The sequence below is a fragment of the Panthera pardus genome, unplaced genomic scaffold, assembly GCF_024362965.1.
Source record: "Panthera pardus isolate Hobbes unplaced genomic scaffold, ASM2436296v1 HiC_scaffold_11, whole genome shotgun sequence".
In the NCBI taxonomy this organism is placed as follows: Eukaryota; Metazoa; Chordata; class Mammalia; order Carnivora; family Felidae; genus Panthera; species Panthera pardus.
In genome coordinates, this window is record NW_026526666.1 from 75,094,370 (window position 1) to 75,116,480 (window position 22,111).

Here is a 22,111-nt window from a genome sequence, read left to right on the forward strand (position 1 = left end):
GGAGGTGAGACAGGAAAGGCGGAGCTTGGCCGGCGGGCGGGACGAAGGAGGGAAGCGAGGCGGGGGGGGCGGGGGGGGGGCGGTATTCCCGGAGGGAAACTTAGTTGTGATTGGTTGGAATAGTCCGGGAGCTAGAGACAGACAACTGAGGCGGGGTTACATGGAAACAGGTGAAATTTAGACGGGTTTATCTGAGACGTTAGCGACTTGAAGGCGCGGCTTGGCAGAAAAGGGTGGGTTTGTCGGGGTCGTCAGGTAGGAGTGGGCGGACTTCCTAGGAGGCGCGGCTTCTCTGTGGGGCGGGGATCGTGGGGCCCGGGACGCGTCTGCCCTGCTTGGGGCCTCCCCGGAGGGTGCTCTGGATTGCGGCTGAGAAGTGCACCCTCCCCTTGTGCTGGACCTCGCAGCCTTCCGGAGCTTCTTGGTCAACGACCAGCTCCGCCATACGAGCGAAACTCCATCCCATACTCACCTGCTTCTCCACCTTGACCACGCGTCCCATCATACTGATCTCATCCACTGCCTCCGTGTCACAGGGCCCCTTGTCTCCCTTCTCTCGGGCCTTCCGGTCCCCCGGCCCCCGGCCCACAATCTGGTCCACCCTGTGGAAGAAGGTAACCTTCTGGGCGTCGAAGCACCCAGTCACACGCCCCCCCCCCCACCCCCGCCCCGTCCCTCACTCGAGAACTCTAGATTGCCTGCTGAACGGGGAAACACAGCCCGCAATGGGGAGAAGGGACCATTTTGCCCCTGACAAATGGAGACAGGTGGATGGAGGGCCCTGGGCTCCTGCTTTGAGTGTTTTCAGACTAGCCGAGCAAAGGCACCACACACGAACATGACAAGTAAATCCACTGCCTGGTGGGAGGACAGGTAAAAGAGGGAGAGACACAAGCGGGGATGTGGGTTATAAGGTGGACAAGCCTGGAGCTGATCCCACCTGATTTTTCTGCTCTCCTTTACAAGCATGATTCTTGACAATGTCATCTCTGTCCGCTTCTCCAACTGCTCTCCTCCCTTTCTCTCTTATACCTACTCCGGTCACGCTTTCATTCCCACTATCTCACCAAAACTGCTGTTGTCAAAATCCAAATGACCTCCATGTTGCTAAATTCCATGATCAGTTCTGAGGCCTCATTAAACTTGACCTTTTAGCAGCATTCGGACACATCTGATCACCCTTCCTCCTCCACTTCATTTGGGGCCGAAACCACCACCTTCTCCCAGTTCTCCTTCCTCACCGACTTCTCCTTCTCACTTTTCTTTGCTGGTTCCTCCTCCTTTCCCGCCACAAAACACTGTAGGCCCCAAGGCTCACTCCTGGGACCTCTTTTCTCTATTCACTCGAAGCGACGTCTTCAGTTCCAGATTTGCAATTCCTCTGTACGTTGTTGGTACCAAAGCTGTATCTCCAGCCCACACCTCTCCCTGGAAGTCCACACTCCTCTGTCTGGCTGCCAGAGCAATACTCCACTTAGATGTCCGATGGGCATCATAACCCAACACTCCCCAACTCTCCCGAGCGAGACGTGCCGCAGTCATTGCCTTCTCCGTGTCGACAAACAGCAACTTTTTCCCGTTGCTCAAGCCAAAACCCTTGGCTTCAGGCCTTGACTCTTTTTTTCTCCTATACCCCATCAGAAAACCCTGTCAGCTCTACCTTCAAAATATATCTGGAGTCGGCATATTTCTCCCCACCTCCACTGCTGCCACCCTGGTCCAAGTCCCCATCATCTCTGGACATCTGGACATCTGAAGTAGCCTCCTTACTGATTGCCCTGCTTCTACCCTAGCTCCCTTGTAGGTCATTCTCAGCACAGCACTTAGGGTGCTCCTTTTAAAATGTAACTCAGATCTTGTCAGTCCTTTGCTCAGAGCTCTCCAAGGCTTACATCTCCCCGTGGATGAATGCCAGCGTGTTTGCAGTGGCCTACAGGGCTTTAAACAGTCCAAATGCCATTCGCCTTCTAATCTTGCCTACTTCTCTCGGGCTAGAGAACAGACACACTGGGCTCCTTCCTGTTCCTGAAACAATACCCCAGACACCTGCCCAAGTCTTTGCTCTTGCTATTACCTCTGAAAACTCTTTATTTAAACAGCCACAGGGCTGGTTGCCCCACCTCCAGTTTGTTTTTTTTTTTTTTTCAAATGTCAGCTTACCTATTTAAAATCACAATCCCCAACACCCTAACCCTTAGTTTTCTCCTGAGCCTTTATCATCATCTGACATTGTCTAGTTTCACTTATTTATCATCTGTTCTCCTTCCACTAGAATCAAAGCTCCACGGGGGCTGGGAATTTTGCTTTCCACCAGAGCCTCACTATCTGGCAAGTAACAAAAGCCCAACGATTATTTAAGGAAACAAGTGAATGAATGGGCAGTGATAATTCAGGCCACAAGAGGAGAAGGGAAAGGTGTAGGTGATTAGGGTCCTGGTGCAAGAATTCTTCCTATATGCTAGGTGGAGAGAAGAGGTGCCAGAGGGTCCCAGAGGCCAGAGGTGGGTCCCACTGAGGACAATCTGCCTATCCCCTTGGGAGATGGGAGATCACTGATTATTTTCATCCTATTCTTTTAGGACCAGGAAACAGTCATCTAAAGACGTCCCCCGAGGAGTGCAGGTCAGTAGGGTTCGCACAGAGGACCTGCGCCTGGGTCCTTCTTCAGGCTTGGAACAGGTGCAGGGTGGATGGAGCCTCAGTGGCGAGCTGCAAGCCAGAGGCCTTGCCCAGGCCAAAACTCCAGCTCCCTCCGCGGTCCCTAGGGGGCGCTCGGGGCTCTGTTTGGGCGCGAGCGGAGGGGCTCCCACGAGCAGTCCTTGGGTGGGGGCTGGGGCCACGGCCTCACTGCCGGAGCACCCACCGAGCCTGCAGGCTCTTGATCCGGCCCAGCATGTCCAGGTGCCCGGCCGAGTACTGCTCGATGACGTCCTTCACGTCATACGGTCGCAGCGTCTCCTTGAATTTCCTTTTGGCCACCAGGAATTTCAGGATCCTGTCGGGAGAGGGGGGTCTCAGCGGGAGGGGATTCCTTCCCAGCCCCCTTTCCATCCCTTTGCTAACCATTTGCCTACCATGAGGGCATCTTCTGCTTGGGTCACCGCAAACAGCTTCTGCTGGGTCAGACTCCCAGCCTCCTTCCCTACCCACCACGTTCCACCCTCAGCCCTCATAGGTTGGTTGGTTGGTAGGTTGGTTGGTTGGTTGGTTGGTTGGTTTTTAATGTGCCTGTATCTGCCTGGGAGGTCAGGGACGGGGCCTGGTTTCTGCCTGGGCAGTCCAGGGACTGCCCTGGACACAGGGCAGGCATCTGTGAACACTGATGATCAAGACCACTTAGGGGAAGACATTTTTGCTTTCACCCACACATGCTTGTTAGTGCCACTGTGCTGGACCCTGGGTACCCAAGGGGCATCAGATCCAACCCCAGGTCTCAGGAGCCCTGCTCTGGGGTAGGAGACAGGACACACAATTATGGGGAGACAAGGGCTGTGTCAAGGAATGGAGAGACCTCTCATAGTCTGGGACCAGGAGAAGGGGGACCTCAGCTGGGGAGGTCAGAGGACAAGTCTTGAGAGTGATACTTTCCATCCCCAAGGCAAGAGGAGGATGAAGGGAGGCTTTCTGGACACAGACAGACATGGAGGCATATGAGTGAGATTCCATTCAAAGTAGCTGGAATAGAATGTGAAGATAAGGGGTCAGTTCCCCCCCCCCCCACGCCCCCTAGGGAGGTAGGGTGGCACAGAAGACAGAGAAAGAGATTGGCCTTGCAAAGGAGGCTGGTGGGTAGGAGGAAGAGGTACTCCGAAGAGCCCTGAATCCCTGGCAGAGATCAGGCAATGAGCAATTGGGGTGCTGAGGAAGGGGCCCTGTGGTTTCCTCTATGTTAGCATGATGGTTCTGCCAGCCTGTGCGGAGAATGCCCTGGAGGGGCAGAGTCTTGGGCAGGAAGACTAGACCTAGGGGCTGGGCTTGAGCCAGGAGCTGGCAGCTTTAGAGCAATTCAGGACAAAAAGGGACATCAAGGCTTCTGAGTCTGAGTGCAGAATGATGCCCATGGCTTAGGCAACAGGATGGATGGTGGTGCCCCTGCCTAAAATGGGGACACGGGAGGAGGAGCAGGTTTGGGGTATGCTGGGTGTGAGTTGCTCTGTGGGGTGGCCAAGGAGAGCTGACCCAGGCTATGTGGCAGCTCAGGCGATGTGTTCCAGAAGCCTCACTTGGAGGGGGAGAGACAGCATGTATGAAAAGGGGGTGGGGAGAGGCCTCAGACTCTCTGGGGAGTAGAGGGGGACCCAGCTGACTCTGATTTTACAAAGGACACAAAAGAAAGAGCCTGTGGGTGGATGCATCAGCCAGAGAAGAGAGGAGGTGAGTCTGGAAGGCCTGGGGGTGAAGGAGGTCTCTGGAGCTAGAGCTGCAGGCCAGAGACAGAGTCTAGGCCAGGACTCCACGCCAAGAAGCTTGGGGGCTAGATGATGGCTGAGCCATGGCTAAAGGGCTCAGGGGGGACTCTGGCCCACTCTTGTCAAGGCAGGGAGACAGCCGGTAGAGTCAGCAGGGCAGGGATATTCAAACTCGTTTAACCAAGACCCACCATAAGAAATACATTTTACATCAGAAACCAGGATACACATACACACACACACACACACACACAACTTCAATGTAGGTTTCATAAACATTATTTATCCTTCCTACAGGGGATGCACTCTGCTATTTTCTATTCTTTTTTTCTTTAAATGCTGACCGTGACCCACTAAGTTGATTTCACTAAGTTGATTTCAAACTGTTGGGACCTGTGGTTTGAAAAAGCACTGCTCTAGAGCAAGCCCTGGGGGAGACCGACAAGCTGAGATCAAAACACCCAAGGAGAGAGAGAGGAACTTTGAGACACAGAAGCAAAAGGAAGATGGAGTGAGACACAGAGATGGAGGGAAAGAGCACACAGGACAGACGCAGGGAGAGTAGGTAGCTGGTACACAGCTAGGGGGAGAGAAAGGGGTGAGGAGAGGAGAGAGACACAGAGAGGACACCACGGGGGTAGGAGAGGGACCGTGGTGGGCAGCCGAGCCTACCGCCCTACCTAGCCGGCCGTCCAGACGTGAAGGGGATGAGCAAACCCTGCTGGGAGCCATATGCCCCTCCCACCCCACCCATACTCCAGGGCCCCCCGCCAGCCAGCACCGCCAAGGGTGCCAGGCGGGCAGCAGCTGGTGTGCCCGGGAGCTAGGCCAGGCCTGGCCATGAGGGCAGGCCCCAGACGGGGAGCAGCAATGGGTGGCAGACGGATTGGGGGGCCGGCGGGGGGGGCACCTCAGGCCTCAGTCTCACCTGACAGAGCGGATGACCGTCTTCACGGCAGGCATGACATCGTCCACTGTGAGCTCACACTGGTAGCTCTTCTCCTCTGCCACTTCCTCCGAGGGGCCCTCTGCAAAGTCAGGGGGCCCGAGTGGTGGCAGCAGAAGGGGGCCACTCCCAACCCCGACCACCACTTGCCGAACCACCCTTAGAGATACCGATAAAGAGAGGCTCAGTAAGGGTGCAGAACCTTCCTGGGGGCACGAGGCAGACCAGGCTCCTGCCTCCCTAGCTGCCTTACCCAGGGTGGAAAACCCTGGTTTACTGCGTGCCCATCTGCCCTACGACCAGAGTAAGAATCTGCCCAGTGGCCAGGTGAGCGGAAGCTGCTTTAGGGCACATCTGGTTTGGCCTGAGGCAAATTACACACAGCCCTGGAGGAAGGCCTACGGTCCCACCAGGACAGTTAGCCCCAGAGACAAGGGGGAAAGGCCCTGGAAAGCAAGTCATTCTCTCCCCGGGGAAGAGAAATGCTTCTTCCCAGGCCAGTACGCTGCATGGAGAGGGGATACTATCCTTGTTCCATGGGGGGGGGGGGGGGGGCAGGAGTGGGGGAAGGCCAGGCAGCTTCTTGGGCAGGGAAGAAGAGGCCCTGGGCACTAGCCATGCCCAGACTCCCATAGGTCAGCACCACCCCCCCCCCCAAAGACTGGTTTGTGGGATTCTGTAACTTTCCAATAAGTGGCAAAGGCCAGGATTCAAACCCAGGCAGCCGGGCTCCAAAGCCTGTACTCTTAACCACTACCAAGTGCCACCCTCTGAATTCTCATCTGATTCCAGAGGCCAGCAAAGCAGGTGTCACAACACCCATTTCACAGACCAGAAGACCAGAGCCCAAAGATGGTCCATCAGCTATAGAGCTGGGACTAGAACCGTCTTTCTGCCCCCAGCCCGGACTGTGTCCCCACCCTGCCCCCCATGCAGTTAGGTCCTGGGTCCCAGACCCCCAGGGGCTCACCCTCAGCAGAGGTGCGGGGTTTGAGTCTCAGGGAGGCCCGGAAGCGGGTGCGGTCATTGAAGCTCCAGCTCTTCTGTACCTTGGTGGGGCTGGTGGCCTCACCCACCTGCTCGCTGCTCGGGGAGGTGGGCATCGGTGGAGGTGCCAGGTGCTGCTTGGAGGGGCCCGTCCGTCGCTGGGAGCTGCCCATGCGGATGCGGTCCTTGATGGCCATCCGGCTGCTGGCAGGGCAGGTCGGGTGGGGGAGAGAGCCAAGTTAGCTGGAGCTGGGGGCGGGTGTGCGTGGGGACACCGCTGACTTAGGACTTGGGCGTGGCTACTGGCTTTTGATTCTCCACCAAGTGGAGACTCTGGGGATGGAACAAGGGTGTGGTGAGGGGGACCCTGACTCCTACAAGAAGCTGCTGCAGGGTCAGTCTGAGCCAATCCCCTCCCTACCCCCATCTCCCACCCCTCATTGCGCGGACAGATAAGGGGTGCACAGGAGACAGATGTCAGGACGGAAGGAGTGAGAGACCCAAGAAGGGAGTCAGAGACAGACAGGAGGATGGGAGAGCTGGGTCTGGCTCAGGTGGGTGGGTAGAGGTGGAGATGGCCACCCTTTGGGCACAGACAGGCTGCTGAGGGGTGGAGAGGCTCACCTGGCCATGCACACTGAGAAAGGCCTCTGGGTCCTCACTGTACACAGAGGCAGGCCGCATGGAGTCGAGGGTGTGTGTTTGTGCACGTGTGCGTGTCTGTGTGCGTGCGTGTGTGCACATGTGACGGTGTGGGTACCCAGGTACCAGGGTGTGGACACGTGTCCACATTTTCTTCCTTTCCTGCCAGAGCTCTCTGATCCCACACCGGTCAGGTCAAGGCTTTAGGACCTAGTGCAGCTTTGCAGACGGTGCAAAGGTCCGCACCACGCAGATTTCGGCGTAAATAGTGCCCCTATTACAGGGCGCGGTGTGCCGGCTACAGAGGGTCCAGCTACTGGGCCCTCATATCTGCCCCAGACGTGCCTGGTGCCCAGCCTCCCGGTGAAGGCCTATAACCTGGTTCTGTGGTCTCCACTGCCTGAGCTCTGCCCACCTGGACTGATGTCCTCCCTCCCAGACCCACACCCCCCACTGCCTAATGAACCCCCATTTCAACAACACCCACACGTGTCTGTGTGCACGGGAACACACCTGTGCATGTCTGTGTGTGTGCTCAGACTTCCCTTCCCACACCCCAGCTCCCCACCACATCCCCCCAGATCTTGGAGGAAGACAGATGCGGGGAGGCCTCAGGTTGTCCAGGACATGCCCAGGTTAGCCAGTACCTGGTACAGAAACTCTGTGTCCAAGAGTTTCAAGGACCGTGTTATCACTGTCTGAATAGGACCTAGGCAAACATCCCCCATCCCATGCCCTGGGGTGTCACCACTGCCTCCCTGCTGTGGGGACCTTCCCAGGTTGGGGGCCCTTCCACCCCAAACGTCTGGGGCCCTGGCTCAGGAGAGCACCAGCCAGTCTTAGAGGAGGCCTAAGGTGGGGCAAGGGTTGGGGGAGGAAACTGTGTCGCCTACTGTTAGGGGCTTTCGGGTCAAGAGTTAAGCAGAGGACGGATTCTGGTTTCAGGGCTGGGTGGGAGCTAGGGTCCCCCATGCCTGGGGCATGGGGTCCAGGGTACAGAGCCAAGGTGCTGCGGTGAGGAAGACGTCGAAACCAGGGGCACCTTCGGGAAGGCAGCCAGGATGTAGGGCCATCCTTAGGAGTAGGGGCCTCTGCCCAGAAGGGAGAGGTTACATAGGTCATGGATTGGGGCCCTGAGGATATCAGAAGGGAAGGACGAGGCAGCCCCACAATCCAGCATGCTGTTTGCTGGCCCAGGATCCCCTCAATGCATCCCAAAGGTTCCAACCAAAGTTTGAGGTTGGCTCTCCCAAACTTTCCTCTGCAGAGCCATTCCTTGGGGCTCTCCTCATGCTGGCAAGCACCCCCCACCCACCCGGCCCGTGCAATCCCTTCCTTTGTCCCCCACTCCTCCAAGGGGGAGAGCAAGAGGGGGGTGGAGAAGGCCCTGCCACTTAGCCAAGGGCCTGGAACCCCGGATCTCTGCGCCCGGCACATCACTCCAATGACGTTCTGGGAGAAGGGGGTGACCTCCCTGTCATGAGAAGTGTGCAAGCAAGACTGAGCTTGCTCTCAGTGGGACTTAGGGAGGAATGGATCTGGAGGCTTGCACTAGAGGCCTTGAAAGGTCCCTTTCCAGCTCTGATGCTGTGATGGTTGAAGGAGCTTCCAGCCTGGTTTGTGGGGTTCTGTAACTTTCCAGCCAGAGGCCCTGGGCCCCTCCGCAACAGAAGGAGGCACTGTTTTCCCAGGGGTGGCCCTAGATTCCAGCTCCTTGGGCAGGGCCCAGGAAATGGCTCACGTCAGCCTCTCTGGAGCCTAAATGCTCAAACAAAATGGAAAGAAACCTGGCACACGGTGGACATCAGAAGTGCTCCTTCCCTTCCCAAGCTCCTCAGAACACTCGAGGTCCTGTCTGAATGCCTTGGCCCTCCCAGCTCTCTTGGCCACTTTGTGTGCTGGGCTCCACGTTTACAGACTGGAGTTTACAGACTGGAAAGGAGGTAAAACCGCCTGCTCAAAGTCACAGAGCCCTTGTGGATGCAGCAAGGACCAGGACCCAGTTTTTCCTGACTTGAGAGACTGTGTTCTTTTTCTGGGACTAGCAATTAGGAGAGTGTCTAGGGCAGTGGTTCTCTGAGAGCACCTTCACTCCCTAGGGGACGTTTGGTACTATCTGGAGACATTTTTGGTTGGCCCACTGGAGGCTGCTCCCAGCATCTAGCAGGTTGAGGCCGGGGAGGCTGCTAAACCATGCTACATAATGCACGTGACAGCCCCCACCCCCACCCCCAACCAGTGAAGAATGATCCGAACCAAACTTCCATGGTGCTGAGGTTGAGAAACTGGCCTCAGGGGTCTGTTGGTGCCTGGAACCCGGATGGGGTAGGCTTGACTGAGGCTATCCTGGGTGGGAGGTGGGGGCAAGCTCTGGGCACAAGCTGCCCTTGACTGCCTTGCTGGACCCACCCCTATGCTCGCTTCCACATGGAATGACTCTAAGGATTCTGATACCGAAGGCCAAGCTTACGCGGGGAAGAGGCAGCCTACCCCTCTGGTGCTGCATAAAGCCCCTCTTCTCAGGACTATAGAGGCAGCCTCAATGTTGGCCCCTCTGCTCCGGCCCTGCCCTTCCTGGCCATCATGCCCACATAGCTGAAGTCACCTTGCAAAGGGGCAGATCTAACCCAGCGACGTCTTGGCTTAACCCTTCAGGGGTATTCCCATTTCCTTCAGCTATGGTTTCCAAGCTTTTTTTTTTTTTAATAAGATCTTAACTGCTCAACATACCACATTGAACAAGGCCAACCATTCATACAGCACTTCCTATAAGCCAGGCCCAGTTCGAGTGGAAGCAGATGCTATTACCATCCGTGTTTTACTTTGGAAGAAATTGAGGCCCCCAGGGCTTATGGTCACGGTCCCCTAGCTAGTGAGTGGTGGCCGGGTTCAGATCCAGAGCCCTATTCCTAAGAAGCACTGCGTCTTGGATAAGCAGCCAGGAGCTCTGTCACCCATCTACTCCTGGGCCCCTCAACCCCACAAAGCTCCAGAGGCACTTTGGGGAAACCCGAGACTCAGTGAGCCCAGGCTGCCAGGCAGGGCCTACAGGATGATGCTCATGCAGGGCTCTGGGGTTCTTCGGGATCCAGCTCTGCCCCCAGCCTCACTCCTGACCCCCCCCCCCACCACCACTCTCAAATCTGGCCACACTGGGCTGCCTGCTCCCTTCCCACGGCTGTGCTCTCTCACCTCCTTGCTTTGGTGCACGCTGCTTCCTTGGCCTGGGATGCCCTCCCTCACGTCCACTCCTTTTGGGGCCTCCTCTGGGAGGTGAAGTGCCTGACCTTGGCTCCGTAGCCCCTCTGCTTCCTCCTTTTGTTGCATTCATCACACTGAATAGCAATTGCTCTTTGCAACGCTCCAGGCACCATTTTATTCATCACTGTGTCCCTAGTGCAGGGCCTAGCACAGGGCAGGTACCAAGGAAGGTAGTGGTGATGCAGCTTTAAGAGTTGGGCTCTAGAGTTAGCAGAAGAGGTGCCAATCCCAGCTCCTTCAGGCATCTTCTAGGTCCCTAGGTGGGCAGTGGGAAGCCAGGAAGCTAAACCCAAAGCCCGGCAAAAGTCAGAGTGGGAAGGACCCTCAGAGAGCCTCTAGTTCAATCTGCCCATTGCACAGATGGGAAACTGAGGTCCAGAGAAGGGAAGCAATTTGACCAAGATCACACGGGGGTCAGCGGCAGAGCCAGAACTCATCCCAAGGCTCCTACAGATGTCCCTCCTGGCAGAGTCCCTCCAGAGTCTGCCCCCCAGACCTGGCAGAGGCATCCCCAGGAAGGTAAGAGGCTCATCAGGGACCCAAGGCAGACGGCAGGCGGCAGGCACATGCACCTTGTCCTTGGCCTATCCTGTCCCCCTCTCCAGCCCCCGAACTGGCTGGGGCAAGGAGGAGTGGGGACAGGAGGAGCAGGCGAGGGGGTACCTCGGTCTCCAGCTGGCGTGGATCCGAAAGAAACTCCGTTTATTACTAAACATCTGGCTGGAAGTTGAGAACAAGACACAAACAGGTTAGTGGGGAGGGGGCAGGTGGGCAGAGCATGGGGGGCTGCCAGGATGGGGCTGGCTTCCTGTGGCTGGTGGGAGAGAAGAACCCCCACCCAAATCATCCTCCAGCCCGCATCCCCAGGATGCAGAGATTCTCAGGATCTGCACACGGATCTCCTGGGGAGCATGTTAAATAGGCAGAATTCTGTGCCTCTTCTCCAGAGATTCTCCTTCTGTGGGCTTGGGGAGACATCCGGGCATCTGCATTTTGACCAAACACCCCACAGGTGCTGATTCAGGAAGTCAGTGGACCATGCCTTGAGAAATACCAACTTAGCGCCTCATCGAGAAACCTCAAAGAGAGGAGGTGCTGACCCTGGCAATACCATCCCCCAGGAAGTTCTGTTCCTTGTAGTCTTGGAACGTGCTCAGCCTGTGTCCATCCACAAGTAGCACTAAGGGGATGACCAATGAGGAGGAGTATATAAGTGTATGTGGGTGTGTGTGTGTGGGGGGGGGGTCCTGTCTGGAGTACCCACCCCATAGGTCCAGAAAGCCAAGAGTGAGGATATGCCCACTTGGCCTGAGCCTGATGACTGATGTCCTAGAAGTCACAGCTCTAACCCCTGGGGTCTCTGGGAAGAAGGGACACTCCACCACCATCACCATGAGCCCCAGCCACACAGACACTCCAGGGCAGACAGATGCAAGGCTGGGAGTTAGTGATGGCCAAGCCCCTAAGCAGTCATCTGGTCCTAGGCTTTGGGGGACGCAGAGTCCTGGAGCAGCGGTGGGAGGGAGGGGTGTTCCGCTCCGGGTTAGTCTCAATTTTCAGTACCTTTCTATCCAGGCAGGGTGAGACCAGAGCAAACCAGACGCTCCAGAGAGCACTGGTTCAGGCCCTGGGCAGGGCTGCTCAAATTCCAAAACTCTTGAGTCTTACCTATAAGCTGTGGTTGGGTGGGGTCGGGGAGGACAGTGAAGGGCCTTCAAGCAGGGACAAGAGAATCCGGCTAGGACCGCACCAGGGACTCTCTTCCAGGGAGCTCCCAGCCTGGCCTGCCCAGTCATGCTGCCCCTCCTTCTACCCCCTGACCTGGAAGGACCCTCATTCTCCCTGCTTCCTGTTCGGCCCCTGGCCAGAAATGCCCTCACAGAGAAGAGGGAAGCAATGTCGTTCCCAGCATCCTTTGCACCAACACTCCCTCCTCCCTGTTCCCCAGGCCTTTTAAGCCCAGAAACCCAGAGAACCCAGAGCCCCTGATCATCCTAAACATTGCTGATGTTCCGCCTAGGACCCAGAGGCCCAGAGTCCCTCAGTGACTGTCTCAAGGACACACAGCATCAGGCAGCAGAGACAAACTTTCACCACGCCACCTTCTGATCACTGAATGGCTGGTCTCTTCTCCCCTCCCTTGTTCTGGGTCCTGGCCTCAGAATCACAACTGAGTCTCAACGCCCAGATGTCTACCTGGCTGATCAGGGATGATGTGTGAAGATGAAACAAAAGAAAGAGATGGGGAGGGGTCAGGGGAGGAATGAGGGGGGATTGAATCCTTGACCTCAAAGCTACACTTCTATGGGAGCGGCCACTTTCCCATACTGTGAGTTAGTGAGCTTCCCTTATCCAAAAATGCCTGAAACTCCACTCTTTTGAACATTTATGTGGGGGTAAGCATTGTTCTTTCTTTGTTCTTCTTTCAGGATGCAAAAGCTCCAGGAGAGACAGGTTAAGGGGAAAGAGAAGGTTACGAGCAGCAAAATGTCCCTCAGTAAGGAAGAAAGGCATTATGGGAGCATCCCAAGAGGACCCTCTGGGATTAGCCAAGCTGCGGACAAGGGTTGCACAAGACAAGAGCATTAGTCATTGGTTGAGTTTACGTAGGTCCTAGAGTGGTTCTTAGGCACAGAGCTCTCTCTCCAGCTGGCTCCTCACTCCCGAGAGGCAAGTTCAGGGGCAAGCCCCTTCTAGAGGAACATGCTGGGGGAGGGGGTTCCCTGCCCTCATGCCCCAGAATGGTGCCCACGATTACCTGAGCCGTAAGCACCTGTGGCCAGCGGCCTCCTCCTCTCTCCAGCTGCCCAGGAGGGATGGGGGTGCAGGGATGGAAGAGTGAGGGGGACGCGGAAACAGAGAAAGAAAGAGGACAATGGAATGAATGGAGGAGGTGCTGGGAAAGGACAGTGCGGATAGCTCCCCCACTCAGACCCTTAGAGCCCCAGGTGACAAACAGGTGAGTCCAGCCTGGCCTCTGCAGGGAGGCTTTCCGTCTGTACCTGTCAGGCCATCCGACGACAACTACCCAGGCCTCATGACAAAGCCGGGGAGTCCCCGGAACAGGCCCAGACACCCATATGGTGGCTGCAGGCAGGTCTGAGAGAGGATGAGACAACGAATGGAAGAGGAGGAGGAGAAGCAAGAGGAGGTGGCGGCCCCGGGGGGCCCCTACCTTTCCCCAGGGCAGAAGGAGGCGCTGCCCGGCCGGTGGCAGGTGGCAACGGGCGGGTAACGGGAGGGTGCTCCATCGGGTACCGGCGCCCGCCGCACCTCCAGGGGCCGTAGGCCCCCGTTGCGGGCCCGTTGCACGTGCTCAAACAAGAGGGCCAGCTCTCTGCAGGAGAGGGCGCCATCAGCGGCAGGCAGGGCCGTGGCACCACCCGCTCACCTGGTGGGCACCGAGCTCCAGAGCTCAGATCCTGCCAGGCTCTGCCTCTAGAGGTGCTCACCAAACACCCCAAGCCAGAACAGGCAGGGTCGCAGGTGGGAGAGACAAGCCTTCCTCCCTCCTTTTCTGCACACAGTTCTTGGGAAATCCTCAGGGCTGCTGGGTACGGTTTTGCAGGCGGGGCACAACTTGAGGGCACCCTCAGAAGGTGGCAAGTGGGAGCTCAAATCCAGCCTCCTCTCTGCTCATCAAGCAGAGTGCCCAGACATGAAACTGTGCCTCCCTGGAGGCCAGCGGCGGCCCTGAAATCCTCACCCTCCAGATCCGACGGGATCTTAGGGGGGAAACTGAGGCGCAGGAGAGAGACTTGATTGGGTAGCTAGCCCGGCTTCCCACTCCTGCAGCATCCACTCCTGCCACTGGGTTCTTGGAGACCAGATTGGGGCTCAGCTTCTTCCTAAGCCTCCAGGCCATTTCCTGGTTCCATAACCCAAGGAGGATATCTCCCCTCTGCCTTCCCATTGTATGGATGGGGAAACTGAGCTCCAAGGAGAAGCAGGCCCATGGACCTAGAATCTCCATACCAAGCTCTGTTCCTCCTACTGGAGGGCCCAACACTATCCCCAAATCTTCTCTCCGCCTCACATACACCATACTTCTAACAAACCAGCCCCTGCCCCACTCCCCAAGTCTACCCCTGGAAAGGGAGGCTCCTTCTACAACCCCTGTCTCTGAGGTAGGAGCTTGCGTCTGTCAAGTGGAGCCCCCCTTCCCAGCCCCTTGTCTCCTGTTCCTCCCCTAGGAAGCCCCTGGAGGCAGGAGGGAGCAGGGAGGGGGAGCCAGGTGTAGGGGTGAGTGGAATCACGCAAGAGCTGCTCTTGGAGAACTAATCAGGAAAAAGACCTGTGCGCAGAAGCGCTGAGCACAGCAGCCTAGCCCAGCCTCGTGCTAGATCCCCGCTTGCCCGCGGGACTGAGCCACACTCTGTGGTCTCCATTCCTGCCCAAGGGCCTGGCCAGGCACCTGGCCACACAAACCTTGGAGATGGCTATTAATAATCCTCTTCGTGGAGCCACCCCCGGGGGCAGTTCTACCCTGGCCTGGGCCAGTGGGACGAACCCACTTCCGGGTGCTAGGGCCAGTAAAAATAGGGTCACGTTCACACACACGGGTGCTGGGGTGTGTCCGTGAACCCAACTCTGGCACATGCGTTCTTGCCCCTCCCACACTTGCTCTACCCGGCTGCAGTATGCCAGGCTGGTAAGGAATAACCCTACCCTCAGCTCGGAGGGGAGATGAGCTGGCTGCCCACCGCCCTGAACGGCAGCCCTGTGGGTCAGCCTACGGACGGCCAGCTCTCCAGAAACCGGGGTGCAGCCCCATGGGGCAGGGCTCCACCCCATGCCCAGTGCCCACCGCCTTCCTGGGGCAGAACAGGGCGGGAGAGAGGACACTCCGGGCTCTGCGTTACATAGGATTTGCAGAGCCAGCCCGATAACGCCTCCGGGAGCCATCACCCCTTCCCCACCCTCCAGGGCTGAGTCCCAGCCACTTGTCCCCAAGGGGTGTTACCACCAGCCCACGCCCGCCCATTCCGCCCGCCCCCCCACCCCCCGGAAGGCAGGACCTACCTGAAGGATGGGAGGATACTGTCATAGTAGTACCAGGTGGCCGTCAGGTAGGCCCGGCTCGTGTCGGTGGAGTACAGGCGCCACGCAGCCTGGTCGAATGAGGGAGAGGCAGGGGGAGGGGGAGGGGGACAAAGCATCAGGTAAGCCTCTGAGCCCCTCAGAAGGAACCCAGTCCTTGGGTCGGCTGAAGGGCACTCAGAGCCAGAGGCCAGCTTCAATTCCATAGCCATCAGCAGGACCAGACAGACTTCCACAAGGTAGGGATCAGGTGGGCATCCGAGCCAGGGGTCTAAGGGAAGAGCTGGGGTTTTGTAAGGCAGACATGGGTTTCCAGTCCCAGCTTCGCCCCTTACTAGCCTGGACAAATTAAGGGAAGCTGCAGAGCCCCTGTCTCCTCATCTGTAAGCCGGATGTAATACTACCTACCTAACAGGGTATCATAAGGATTAAAAGGGCAAATGTGTATTAAATGCCAAGTGCAGTGCGTGGCACATGGAAGACACTTAACACAGGGTTCCCCTGTTGAACGCTCCTGGTACCTCCCCCCACCACAGCTAGTAAATCTCCATTCATTGTGTATTTGATTAATGTCTTCCTCTCCCCCTAGACCCTAAGCCATGTCTTGATCACTGCTGTATCCTTTAGCACATAGTAGGTGCTCTGCAAACGTTAGGGGAATAAATACTGACCGCGTGAATTATAATTACTACTAATAAGTCCACCCCATCTTTTGCAGCTGCCTGTCCCTGCCCATGGGGTTGAAGAGGGAAGGAAAGAGCATCAGAGCATCACCTACCAACCCCTCAGCATCCACAGATTTGCAGGATTTCCTCTGCAGCGGGAGGGATGAGGGCTGGACAAGAGGAAGGACTGTCCCTCTCCCTCCAGGTGACGAGAAGAGCCAAGGAGAGACTGTGAGTGGGGTGATTAGGGAGGGCAGGGAGGCATGGACAGAGCACAACTGAGCCCTGGATGCCCCCCCACCACCACCACTTCGGGTGCCTCTTGTCCTTAAGGGACTGCCCACTGCTGACCTCACTGGCCAGGCACCCTCCTAAGACAGGAATATTTTTACTTCCTGCTTGCCTAGGCCCCTGGCTTGAGCTGGGGAGCAGCTGCCAGAGCTGTCTCATTAATTATGGGCACCACAATACCAGCTGTCTCTTGGCCTGGACAGTGCCAGCCGCCTGCCCCTACAATGCCCCTTGGAAGGCCAGCTCCCGGGGGACAACGGCCATTATGCCCCAAGGGACGCTGAGAAGGAAAGGCTGGGCTGGTGGCTGGAGATAGCAGGGATGGGGAGGGGCTCCCACCCTGGGGAGGAGAGATAAGTGGGGGTGAGTCAGACTTGGATTAGGGAGTGCGAGGGTGGCATGCTGGGAGAAGGCCAAGCTGGGATGTGCCAGTATTCCCTGAACTACTTCCCGCAGGGGCTTCTCTTGCACACACCCTGACTCGAGAGAAGCCAGGGCTGAGTCACAGACTCATATAAAATTGGAGCCCTTGCCTCAGCCCATGCCCTATCAGAATGCCGCAGCACAGTGGGGGAAACTGAGACCACACGCTCCTTGGTTTTCTTCCCACCCCTCTGGCTGTTCCTCCTCTGTCTCCTTGACTGGCTCAACTCTGCGGGCCCTGTCACTAACTGCTGGGGTTCCTAAGCATTCTGGACCATCTTGTCTCCTCCGTCTTTCCTCTCCCTGCGGGGTGAACTCATCCGTGCCCTGGGCTTCATTACTATCCAGGTGCAACGGCTCCAAGCCTTCTCTGCCCAGCACACCCCTCTCCTCTCAGCCGCAGACCCGCATATGCAGCTGCCTCGTCAACATCACTGCTTAGGGGCTGAGGCCCCCCAGACTCCACGTGCTCCAGCCAAGCTCACATTCCTCGTGTCTCAGATCTGGTCCCCCCTCGAGGGAGGAAGGCGATCGATCATCCAGTTGGGCAAGCCAAAAACCTGGAAGTCACCCCCCACACATGTCCCTCACTCTCTTCCTCACTCCCGATGCCGCTAATTTCACCTCCGAACTATGCAGAATCGGCCCACTTCTCCCCATCTCGTCTGTTGCTATGCCAGTCAGGTCACCCGGCGCCCTGCCTTGCCCACACTGTGGCCAGAGCCTCTTATTATCTCACACACACACCTGGGTCACCCTCCAATCCATTCACCTATTTTCAAAACACAAATCTGATCATGTCACCCACTCCTGCTTTATACCTGTCAGTGGTTCCTCCCTGCTCTTAAGAAAATAGGAAAATGGGAAAATGGGAAACTCCTCCCCGTGGCCTTCGGGTCTGGCCCTCACCCACTTCCCCAAACCCTTCCTCCTTGAGCTTTCTGTTCCAGCCTCCCTAGCTTCCTTCCAGTTCACCAAACACACCATGTTCCCCTCCACCACAGGGCCTTTGCACATGCTGTTCCCTTACCCTGAATGCTCCCCCCTTTACCTCTACACCTAGTTGACTCCTATCGGTCCTCCATCTCTCAACTCGAGTGTCCATTTCCCAGGGTCATCATCCCTGAGTTCCCCCTCAAGGTCAGATCAGGCCAGGACCCTGTTAAACACTCTTCAGAGAACAATTTCTTTCTTTCAAAGTGTTTAATCTCAGTTTATAGCTACAACATTCATTTGTGTGAGTGCTTGTGGAATGAGCTTACTGATGACTGCACCTTTGGGTGGCAGGACAAGAGGCCCTAGGCCCCATTCCAATGCAGGCCATGTAGAGTTGGGGCTGGAGCTGGACAGTGGGGCAGCTCTGGTGAGTCCTGAACTGAGCCCAGGGAGCAAGAGAAGTTTCTAGCAGTCCCAGTTAGCATCCCAGCTCTGCCTCTGACTTGGCACGTGACCCCAGAAGAGTCACATCTGCTCTCTGAGCCTCAACGTGGAGCCACAATTGCGAAACTGGGACGCGTGGGTCAACACACAGAGTTGATACACCAGTTCATTTCATGCTTCCTTGGCGTCTTGTACCTGGATGAGGTTAGCTGCAGGCATCCTCCTCTTCTCGAAGTGCTTCTGCCGGTGCTGCTCCTGCACCTTCAGGGCAAAGCCAGAGCCAAGGATGCCCTAGGGGAATAGGCGTGGTTGGGGGGGGGGTGTGGGGGGGACAGCAAAAGGCAGAGAAGGTCTCCATCACTGCCCATCTGAGATGTCCCTTTCCCATCCATGCAAATGGGGGCTAGGGGCTTGGCAGGCTCTGCCCCCAGGACCTCTCTCCCCCGGGATGGGAGATCCTAAATGGATGGCGACTCACGGCAGGCAAGGCAAAGAAGGAGATGCCTAGTAAGGCGAAGCCGGCAGCCAGGACCCTGCCCAGCCACGTGTGCGGTGTCTTGTCACCATAGCCAATGGTTGTCAGTGTGATCTGGGGACACAAACAGTTTACCCTCAGGGCTGGTCTCGGGAGCCACCCACAAGAGCTTGTTGGGACACAGGCAGGTGGGAGCCTGATCATGAGGGCGGTGCCCTGTGGTCACTCACAGGGGCTGGTTAGGGGCATAGATGGATCCCTCCCCATCACTCCACCATGCTGGTCAGGGGTAAGGTCACAAGGGCTTGGTGGGGAACTACATGAAGCACAAGCAGATTTACTGGGGCAGGATGGGGGCTAACACAGGGGCTGGTCACAGGGGGTCCCAGCCTTAGCAGAGAGGACAGAGACAGGCCCGCTCAACCTTGAGTCAGGGTCACAATGGTCACGCAGGGGAGGGTCCCAGGGAGAAGGGCAGCCCTGCACAGACCCTCACGCACCGTCCCCCACCAGAGCGAGTCGGCGTAGGAGGAGAAGTCAGAGTTGGCGTCCTTCTCGGCCAGATAGACCAGGAAGGAGGCAAAGATGAGCACCAGGAATCCGATGTACCAGGCGGTGATCAGCTCCTGCGGTGACAGCAAAGATGAAAACGTCAGGAGGGCCGAGCCAGAGGGGTGTAAGGAAGCGCCTAATACTGTGCGTACCTGGGAGAGGGGGGCAGGTGGGAGGTTCCCAGAATGACCCCGAGAGGCATTCTGGAGGGGGGATAAAGGCGCCCCACCGCTTCGAGTTGCCTGGGGGCGGCTGCCCATCTTTCTTTCCCAGCTCCTCCTTCCGGGGAGACCCTGCCCCGCCTTCCCGACCTCAGGGTACGCCCCCGGCCCCGCCCTTGACCCCCCCCCCCCCAGGTTCCAGGTTCCGACTTCAGTCCCCAGGCCCACCGCCCCTCAACGCCCCACACACCCCAACATCCAGTCGTCCCCCCCACCCGCCCCAGCTCCCCACTTTGCTGTGCACACAGACTCACCTAACCCAGAAGCTTCCGACTGAGCCCCTCAACCCCTTACCCCTCAAGCCCCTCCTCCTGGCCTGCACCTGCCCTCCCCCTGCAGACTGGCCCTTGTCCGGCCTCAGAGATCGGCCCCTGTGGCCTGGCCCCCCGCCGGGCCCACAGTCTCCCCAACCCTGGGGCTGGACTCGGGTCCTGCCCCACCCCCCACCTCGGGCCCCGGGAGACGTCCCGCCGGCGCACCTTGCTGTGCGCGTAGACCACGGAGCCCAGCAGCTTCCAGGTGCCGCCGCGGCGGTCCATGCGCACCATGCGGAGGATCTGCAGGAAGCGCATGCTGCGCAGCGCAGACGTGGCGAAGATGTTGCCCTGCGTGCCCGCGGCGATGACGGCCACCGAGGCCACGAACACGATGAAGTCTGCAGGGGCGGGACAGGCGAGCTCACCAAGCCACCGTGCATCAGGACCCGCGGTGGGGATCCTGGGGCTGTCTGCGGGGGAGAGCGGGGGAGGGGAGGGCGGGGGGGGGGGGGCGATCCTGGGGCTGGGGGGGGGGAGGGAGGGGGGAGGACCGTGGTGGGAGGCGTGGAGGGAAGGGTCGGGAGGGTCGTGGAATCTCTGTCAGCAGCGAGGGTCTGGGTCAGGGGTGGCATCAGGGCGTCAACCCTGAGGCTTGGGGTCAGGGGTCAGGCGCGGGCAGGGCAGGCCTTGTTACCGATGACACAGAAGGGTTTTCTGGCAAAGCGGAAGCGGCCCTGCCATCCTCGGTAGCGGCAGCAGCATCCCGCGGACCACACGCGGATGATGTACTCCAGGCCAAACACCACGATCATCACGAATTCCTGCGGGACCAGGGGCCTGAGTTCTCGTCTCCGGCCTCCAGGAGCGAGGGCCCAGGTCACACAGCACCGGCCCAGCCCGGAGTCCTCGGGTTAGGGGTACCAGGATTTCCTCAGACCACCTCTGCTGGACGTTCTTACACCTGGCTGGACCCGAGGAGAATTCCAGAAGGCACGTGGCGCCTTCCACAGACTGAAAGCCCCAGTCTGTCTTCCATTTCCTGTCCACCAGCTGTCTGGCTTTTTCTGAGCTTCACTCTGCCCTCCCCCTCCCAGCTATCCCAGACTCAGTAACCCTGACTGGGTGACCTAAGGGGTGGCTATCTGTCAGCTGTCCACTTCCAAGGTGCTTCTGTTTAGAGAGAGAGAGAGAGAGAAAAAAAAAATCACACCAGGGGTTGACTTAGCAGTTTGGGTCCTGAGAAGGAGTAGGGCTTTTTCAACCTCTTCTCTGAGCCCAACATCAGCCCTGGCTAAGCGGCAGGAGGTCCCTCAACACTTGCTCTAAAGCAGAAGATGAAGTCCAGAGAGGGGCAGCCATCAACTCAGGGAACACAGCATAGCAAGCCACTCTCTGAGCCACAGTAGGAGAAGCCTCTCTGTCCCTCTACCCTGAACCCCACGGTGCTACCTTACACAGCCTCGCTCAGACCCGGACTCTGGCACTCACCAAGATGAGGAGACATTCGTTGGCAAGTTCCTGGTGCTCCTGAATTGTGGACAGCACGGACAGCACCAGGCAGCTGAAGACCAGCAAAAATCTGCAATAGCAGCATGGAGAGGGTTAGAATGCTGCATGGACAGGACAGCCGAGGAGCCTCTGGCAGGGGGCTGCGGGGTCGCAGGAGGATTTGGGAAGAATTATCTGGAAGGCAGAATCAGAATGAGGGTTCCCTGGAGTTGTGGTTCTGTGCTGGACACCAAAGGGAAAAGCCCCAAGGTCTGGGCTACTGAGCTCACAGACACCTTACAGGCCTCTCAGTTCCCTTCAATGCGGGGGCTGCAGCCTGGGGAGGTGGTCATTCCTCTGGGGGGCGGCAGGTCTGTCTGGGCTGGTGGTGGAAACACACCAGCTCAAGCTCCCACAGTCAGGAAGCGCCTCCAGGCTCAGCCATTCGCAAGTGGTGCCCTCGGTTTTAAGACTGTCTTAAGAGAAGTATCTCAGAGGTCAGCTGGGGGGCCAGGCACGGTCGGCAGCTGAGGGAGGGGTCTCTGCTCCCTCTGAACTCCAAGGTTGGCAGGAGCATCGCTCCATTTGCAGAATGGGGACAATTGCCTCTGCCTTCGTGGGCTCTTAGGGAATTAATAATAATGAGACAACTATGAAAGGAAAGGGGACTAAGGAGGACAGGGAAGGAGGGAAGGATTCAGAGTGGGGTAGGGAGGGGAATCAGGCCTCATGGAGCCATGCCATGGAGGCCTGGAACTCCCCTGAGGGCTGTGGGAAGCCCAGAGAGAGACGTTTAGAAAAGGGAAGAACTTTATATGCCAGCTCAGCCAACACTTCCCACAACCCCAACCACACACATGAGGAAACTGAGGCCCAGACAGGGAAAGGGATTCACCCAAGGTCACTCACTATGTCCAGGACAGAGTTGAGATTAGAGCCAGGGTCCCCCACTTCCCAGTGGACGGGAAGAGGGGGAAAGGGCATGAGGAGGGAGGCTGGAGGCCTCAGACAGTACGTGAATACGTGCAGAGGCAGCACAAGGAATCTGGACTCCCAGAAGCGCTGCTCTTTGGG

The 22,111-nt window shown here is 57.7% G+C and overlaps 1 protein-coding gene and 1 long non-coding RNA gene across 7 annotated transcripts in view; one reads left to right on the forward strand and one right to left on the reverse strand.

Moving 5' to 3' along the window:
- KCNQ4 (potassium voltage-gated channel subfamily Q member 4) overlaps positions 1-22,111 on the reverse strand; it is a 53,816-nt gene that overhangs the window by 2,331 nt on the left and 29,374 nt on the right. Inside the window, exons 2-13 of one of the 5 annotated variants that reach the window (XM_053896801.1) lie at positions 21,038-21,128; positions 20,244-20,370; positions 19,772-19,947; positions 19,020-19,145; positions 18,523-18,633; positions 18,240-18,305; positions 15,268-15,356; positions 13,421-13,582; positions 6,326-6,546; positions 5,338-5,437; positions 2,864-2,995; positions 473-602 (exon numbers count right to left, since the gene is read on the reverse strand). In XM_053896801.1, coding sequence (XP_053752776.1) covers positions 473-602; positions 2,864-2,995; positions 5,338-5,437; positions 6,326-6,546; positions 13,421-13,582; positions 15,268-15,356; positions 18,240-18,305; positions 18,523-18,633; positions 19,020-19,145; positions 19,772-19,947; positions 20,244-20,370; positions 21,038-21,128 — 1,531 coding nt within the window. Of the gene's footprint in view, positions 1-472; positions 603-2,863; positions 2,996-5,337; positions 5,438-6,325; positions 6,547-13,003; positions 13,049-13,420; positions 13,583-15,267; positions 15,357-18,239; positions 18,336-18,522; positions 18,634-19,019; positions 19,146-19,771; positions 19,948-20,243; positions 20,371-21,037; positions 21,129-22,111 lie in introns of all 5 variants that reach the window. The other 4 variants (XM_053896794.1, XM_019429142.2, XM_053896806.1 and 1 more) reach the window with 4 other exon arrangements.
- On the forward strand, positions 137-21,695 carry LOC109254871 (uncharacterized). 2 transcript variants are annotated; one of them, XR_008420165.1, is made up of 5 exons: positions 137-170; positions 2,580-2,622; positions 16,004-16,155; positions 19,033-20,000; positions 20,412-21,695. It is a non-coding gene; the product is annotated as an uncharacterized LOC109254871 (long non-coding RNA). The 2 variants fall into 2 exon arrangements; XR_002075001.2 differs by lacking the exon at positions 137-170 and adding an exon at positions 533-614.